The 6,642-nt window shown below is 42.1% G+C and overlaps 1 protein-coding gene across 2 annotated transcripts in view; it reads left to right on the top strand.

The window, feature by feature from the left end:
- dnmt1 (DNA (cytosine-5-)-methyltransferase 1) overlaps positions 1-6,565 on the top strand; it is a 13,524-nt gene extending 6,959 nt beyond the window's left edge. For both annotated transcript variants that reach the window (XM_032537756.1, XM_032537755.1), the window contains 17 exons: positions 805-920; positions 997-1,198; positions 1,273-1,406; positions 1,526-1,705; positions 1,795-2,019; positions 2,111-2,303; positions 2,667-2,757; positions 2,833-2,967; positions 3,101-3,383; positions 3,590-3,731; positions 3,942-4,108; positions 4,229-4,406; positions 4,538-4,733; positions 4,812-4,975; positions 5,500-5,616; positions 6,116-6,209; positions 6,290-6,565. In XM_032537756.1, coding sequence (XP_032393647.1) covers positions 805-920; positions 997-1,198; positions 1,273-1,406; positions 1,526-1,705; positions 1,795-2,019; positions 2,111-2,303; positions 2,667-2,757; positions 2,833-2,967; positions 3,101-3,383; positions 3,590-3,731; positions 3,942-4,108; positions 4,229-4,406; positions 4,538-4,733; positions 4,812-4,975; positions 5,500-5,616; positions 6,116-6,209; positions 6,290-6,324 — 2,652 coding nt within the window. In that variant the 3' untranslated portion in view covers positions 6,325-6,565. The remainder of the gene's footprint in view (positions 1-804; positions 921-996; positions 1,199-1,272; positions 1,407-1,525; positions 1,706-1,794; positions 2,020-2,110; positions 2,304-2,666; positions 2,758-2,832; positions 2,968-3,100; positions 3,384-3,589; positions 3,732-3,941; positions 4,109-4,228; positions 4,407-4,537; positions 4,734-4,811; positions 4,976-5,499; positions 5,617-6,115; positions 6,210-6,289) is intronic.
- The last annotated feature ends 77 nt before the right edge of the window (positions 6,566-6,642 follow it).

Raw genomic sequence — 6,642 nt, 5'->3', positions numbered from 1 at the left:
CATCCAGTTATTTATCAGACAATATATCCTGCATTTCACTAATGGGAAAAGGTAGCCATAGGTGACTTTCAACTTCCTGTCTGAAAGGGGTAGGCTAACCTAATTAAAGCCGTGGCTTTTTGAGTCAGTGGCATGAATCTGCCATTAACCAAATTAACCTCAAAAACATTAAGTTGAGTCCTGTTTTCCGAGCTCACTCACTTTGGGCTTCTTTTCGAGACCGTTTGCTGGCATGAGGAGGACGGCTGCTGTCTTGACGGCGCTTAAAAAAAATGACTATCAATTTTTAAAACCCATTCATCATTAACTACATGAGACATGTAGCCTAATGTAGGATAGAGTGACTGACGAATCTTTGACTGCTGCTTACTGCTTGATGTTTTAAGCCCCCAACGTCAACTTCAAGGCAGCGCTGCGACCGTGACTTCAAGGCACAACGATTGACCAATCCTATCACCTACCAGGTAGCGCTGCCTGGAAGGCGACGTTGGGGTCTTGATACCCCAAACACCGCAAGAGATTGGTCCACACTGATAGTAATGCAGCGCAATATGATAGAATTTGTCTTAGTTTTAACAACCTATAAAACTAATAATGAACAAACTAAAACAACATAAGCTTAATTTAGAATGGCTTTGGGACAATAGGCTATTCAGAGGTGGATAAACGCACTTTGGAGGTGGGTAAACGCCATTTCCTAATTTTGAGAGGTGCATAAACGGCGTTTACGTGCGTTTAGCCTCCACTACATCACTGGATAGGGTGTATATATATTAATATGTATGTGTCTCTTACTCCCTTCAGAGTGAGGGGAAGAAGCAGTACTACAGGAAGGTCTGTGTGAATGATGAAGTGCTGGAGGTGGGCGACTGTGTATCGGTTTCCTCAGAGGATCCAACTGTGCCTCTGTTTCTGGCAAGGTAGGACATAATTGCACTCTTGATGGCATTTTGTCATTGCGGCCTGTATAAATCTAATGATTTTATTCCTTCTCAGGATCACATCACTGTGGGAGGACAACAATGGAAAGATGTTCCATGCCCACTGGTTCCTTCGTGGTGCTTACACAGTGCTGGGCGAGTCTTCTGATCCGCTGGAGCTCGTCCTTGTGGATGAGTGTGAAGACATGCAGCTCAATTATGTGCAAGGCAAAGTTGACGTCATGTATAAGGCCCCATCTGACAACTGGTTTATGGAGGTAAGTTAACTTGACAGCAGGCTAATTTTAATTGTATACACTTTTTGTAATCACATTCTATTTTTTTTTTTTAGGGGGGCATGGATTCGGAAATCAAGGTGATTGAGGATGACGGGAAGAGTTTCTTCTATCAGTTCTGGTACGACACAGAATATGCCCGCTTTGAGACACCTCCCAAGACCACTCTATTAGAAGACTGCAAGTTTAAGTAAGCACTATCCACACACGTATTTGTTCTACACGTGATATTTTCTTTTTGTCTTGTGTGTTTTTTGGGCTTGTTTTTTTTTTACCTTGTGGTGGATATGCTCTCCTTTTTGCTTTCAGGTTCTGTTGCAGCTGTGCTAGGATCAAAGCGAGAGAAGAACAGGAAACTCCTCGTGCATTTGAACCTCTGGTGGACAAAGACCATGACTCCAAGGTTCTGTATGCTCTGGCCTGTTTTAAGGGGGAGCAGTTCAAGGTGGGAGACAGTGTCTACCTACATCCTGACTCTTTTAATTTCAGGTGAATAAAGTGATTCAAAATGTTTGATTTACTCAAACTTGTACAATTAGGAAAACATAAGACTTATTCTCTCTGTTCTTGGCTCTCAGTGTGAAGCCAGCTAGCCCAGTGAAGCGCTCTCATAGGAAAGAGGATGTGGATGAAGACTTGTATCCAGAATATTACAGGAAGTCTTCAGACTACATTAAGGGGTCTAATTTGCATGCTCCAGAGCCCTTCCGCATCGGGCGCATCAAGGAGATCTTTTATCACAGACGTAGCAACGGAAAACCCGACATGTCAGAGGTCAAACTGCGACTCTGCAAGTTTTACAGGTAAAACCCATTGCAATTCAGTTGGTTGTTAAAGGTTTTAGTTACTAACAATGATTGTAAAGAATAAACTGGCTATTGTCTCATCTTCCAGGCCTGAGAACACTCACAAAGGTGTCAAAGCCAGTTACCACACAGACATCAATCAGCTATACTGGAGTGATGAAGAAGTGACTGTCAGCATGACTGAGGTGCTTGGCCGCTGTCAAGTAGAATATGCAGAAGACTTAAATGAATCAGTCCAGGACTATTCCAGTGGTGGACCTGACCGCTTCTATTTCCTGGAGGTACAGTTAAAAGTACATTATTTGCAATCATTTTTGGTAAATGATATTGGATACAACTTATCCTGAGGAAAATGCTGTGCCAGTGATCAGCAAAATGGCACGTTTAATTTGCTACCCACCCGCTAGCATGTTGGTATTGTATTATCACTGCATAGAGGAAAATAACGCCACAAAGCACAAGTACATTCACTGTGTATGCTAGACGAAGTTAACATGTCTCATGCTAATTGTCTAATATGAAATCGGGAGTATCAAAAGATCAAATGTTGAGCTAAATTAGAATTTCAAAATTGGGGAAACTGCTCATACTTGAACATGTTTTCAGTGTGCTTGTTTATTCTTATACATAGTCCTCTCTTACAGGCCTATAATGCAAAATCCAAAAGCTTTGAAGACCCTCCTAATCATGCTCGCTCTGCTGTTCATAAAGGCAAAGGAAAGGGCAAAGGGAAAGGTGAACATGCAGACATATTCTGAATATAAAACTGGTTTTAGGCTCACTGAAATGCTAAATCATATTCTCTACAAGGTAAAGGCAAAGGGAAGGCTGCACAAGAACCACAGGACTCTCAGAATGAACCACAGACACTTAAAGTGCCCAAATATCGCACACTGGATGTGTTCTCTGGCTGCGGTGGACTTTCTGAAGGCTTCCACCAGGCCGGTAAATGCTTGTTCCATGGCACTCATGAAATGTGTTTTCAGATCCTTAAATGTCGACATACAAGGAGTACGGGCAACTGCAGTTTTATTTTTATTTTTTTAATGCTTAAAACATGACTTGGTTTCCTTTTTAGGAATGTCTGAGACACTGTGGGCCATAGAGATGTGGGAGCCTGCCGCTCAGGCCTTTAGGCTCAACAACCCTGGCACCACAGTGTTCACTGAGGACTGCAACGTCTTGCTGAAGTTGGTCATGTCTGGAGAGAAAACAAATTCTCTGGGCCAGAGGCTTCCTCAGAAGGGTGACGTAGAGATGCTGTGTGGAGGACCTCCTTGCCAAGGATTCAGTGGGATGAACCGCTTCAACTCTCGTACTTATTCCAAATTCAAGAACTCACTAGTGGTCTCCTATCTCAGGTCATTGTCTTTACTTTTTTTAAATTTTTTTTTTGTAATTTAATATTTCAGGACAGTGCACATTACTGAACATGCACAATAGTACATGTAAAAATGCCAGATTGTAGCCTGACGGCTTTTATGAAATTTATTGTAAATATGATGTTGCAGGATAGACCACCCAGTCTGTAAGTGCACATTTTAAAATATGCTTTCTTTTCTTGCAGTTACTGTGATTACTACAGACCCAAGTTTTTCCTGCTGGAGAATGTGAGGAACTTTGTGTCATTCAAAAGCTCCATGGTTCTGAAGCTGACTCTACGCTGTCTTGTCCGCATGGGTTACCAGTGTACTTTTGGTGTTCTTCAGGTGGGTCATATTTATAGAGATGATCCAAATTGTGCTTCTTGGAGTCTCCTTGTAAATTTATTTTGTTTTTATTTTTCCTCTTACGCGCTGTTAAACATGGGAATTTTCCCTACCCAGTTTCCCAACAGTAAAACGTCATACATGCCAATGTTTTTATGATTGAAGTTGGCTTCACTAGATCACTAACCTGGTCAATGCTGCCCTCATCAGGCTGGTCAGTATGGTGTTGCCCAGACCCGCCGTAGAGCAATCATCCTGGCTGCTGCTCCTGGCGAGAAGCTGCCCCGTTACCCGGAGCCGCTGCATGTGTTTGCTCCCAGAGCTTGCTCTCTGAACGTGGTGGTTGACGAAAAGAAATACGTCAGTAATGTCACACGGTAATATAAACGCTCCCTACTGTTTTTATGATCTGTAATTCTACAACTTGTGCAGCTCCTCAAATGGATCATAACGATATCTGTGACTGCACACTTGACTGAAGTGCCTGTCTTCAACAGAGGTAATGGAGGAATCTACAGAACCATCACTGTCAGAGACACCATGTCTGACCTGCCAGAGATTCGCAATGGTGCATCTGCGCTGGAAATTTCCTACAATGGGGAGCCTCAGTCTTGGTTCCAGAGGCAGATCAGAGGCACACAGTATCAGCCAATCCTGAGAGATCATATATGCAAGGTGAGCTGTCTCACCTTTTTTTAGTAATATATTAACATGATGTACTGTGTTAATGTAGGATTTACGAGCTCACTTATCCTATAACTGAGGGTTAAACACAAATTTTATCAGAATTATCTTTGTGTCCTCAGGACATGAGTGCTCTGGTTGAAGGTCGGATGCGTCACATCCCCTTGGCTCCAGGCTCCGACTGGAGGGATCTGCCTAACATTGAAGTTCGGCTGAAAGATGGCACCATGACCAAGAAGCTGCGCTACTCACACCCTGATAAAAAGAGTGGTCGCAGCGGCACCGGTGCACTCAGAGGTGTTTGCACTTGTGCAGGAGGTATGTAGGTCTAGGTTTCTACTTAAATAAGAGTTTACATTTCTACGGGGACGTTTATGATTTTGTTTTTCATTTTAGGGAATCCATGCGACCCTGCAGACAGGCAGTTTAACACCCTGATCCCCTGGTGTCTGCCCCACACTGGGAACCGCCACAATCACTGGGCCGGACTCTATGGCAGATTGGAATGGGATGGCTTCTTCAGCACAACTGTCACCAACCCTGAACCCATGGGCAAGCAGGTACATCAACTTTCCAAATAGTGGGGAATTGGTCTGTTATCCATGATGAATTAGTCTGTTATCTACTTCCGGGATTCTGCCCGTGCAGCAGGAAATTCCACCAGATACAAGTATTTTTGCCGATGTCTGTTTCCTTCCGCTTTCTTTGTGCTGGAATTTTAATCTCCGGTGGATTTATGAGGACTATAGTTAACTACTCCTCAGATCTGTCATTTGTGAGAAAATTTAGATTGGACAGAGTCTAGCTGTCTCAATTTACTATGCAAACAACTTTTTTTAACGTACACATTCCACCAAAACAGTTCCTTACTGAGGCTATTTTGCAGCGGCTCCGTGCGGAGCTAAGGGCGTTTTCACACTCGTAGTTTGTTTGCTCTGGTCTGAATCAGTTTTTGTAAACTTGGAGCCTCCACAGTGCTATGGAGGAGGGTCTTGCAATGCAAGACTAAGTTGGAATAAAACAAATTTTAGCCAAAATAATAAATAAAATTGCTTTGAATCTTAATGGATCATATTGATTTCAGGGTCGTGTTTTGCATCCAGAGCAGCACAGAGTGGTCAGTGTGAGGGAGTGTGCACGCTCTCAGGGATTCCCCGACACCTACCGCTTCTTTGGAAACGTCCTGGACAAACACCGACAGGTAAAATCCAGACATTATTCAAAGCTTACTGAATTGAACTGGGTGACACTGGCAGCTGATTATGGGATGCACTGCTGGTGGTTGGCTGGTTAAAGGATCTCACTAAATGTTGGATCTGTCCTGCTTTTCTGAAAGTGGCTATCATTGATAGTCTTGTCATTTACTGATCAAATGACAAAGTAATGTAAAAGTGGTCACTGGGAGAGAAACCCTCAACCGGTTATCCTCAAAATGGGTTATCTTAGCCCATAGTGTCCCTCCCTCTGAAATTCTCCAAAAACTGTACAAATGAGACTGCTGCACCAAACTGTCAATGTTTATCAAAACTCACCTTTTTAGAACTACATTTAATGTGTGAATGTGGAATTATTTTTTTTGTAACATTTTGTGAAGTCTTTTTATGAATCTAAAAATATAAGAAATTTCAACAGGACTTTTTTATTTAAACAGCAAAAATACCATTTTAAACTGTCAGATCATGTGATTCTGTTTCTGCCAGGTTGGAAATGCAGTGCCCCCTCCACTCTCCAGGGCCATAGGCCTGGAGCTAAAGAAGTGTGTCATGGAGAGAATGAAGGAAGAACAGGCGTCAGGTGACTAATTATTCTACTTTTCTTATTGCCATTAATCAGTTGAATATATAATCTTATTAAAAAAAATGTTCCCCCTCCAGAGACTGTAAAACAAGAGATGGAGATCTCTGATTAGACCCTTCCCAGCAAGAATCAGTTCCCCAGTTCCTGATGCCTACACGTCAGACTTTTATTTCTTTTAAATACGCTTGCTTTTAACTGTGTCACAAAGTGGCCACCATGGACATTCTGTGCAGTGCCATTTAATGTTTTTCTTTTTAATGTGCTTTTTAATCATGTTGTTGAAATGGTTACCTCATAAATTGTATGTAGTTTTTATATGTGTAATATTTCAAATAAAGCTCTTATGAAATTGATAACTTGTGAATTTTATGTATTGAAAAGATTGCTGACCAGTTAAGGAAGATATGTTAATAGCATCCTCCCTCCTTCA

The sequence above is a fragment of the Etheostoma spectabile genome, chromosome 15 (genome assembly GCF_008692095.1).
Source record: "Etheostoma spectabile isolate EspeVRDwgs_2016 chromosome 15, UIUC_Espe_1.0, whole genome shotgun sequence".
NCBI classification, from domain to species: domain Eukaryota; kingdom Metazoa; phylum Chordata; class Actinopteri; order Perciformes; family Percidae; genus Etheostoma; species Etheostoma spectabile.
Note: the sequence above shows the minus strand (reverse complement) of the source record. Positions and strands in the feature narration are given on the sequence as shown.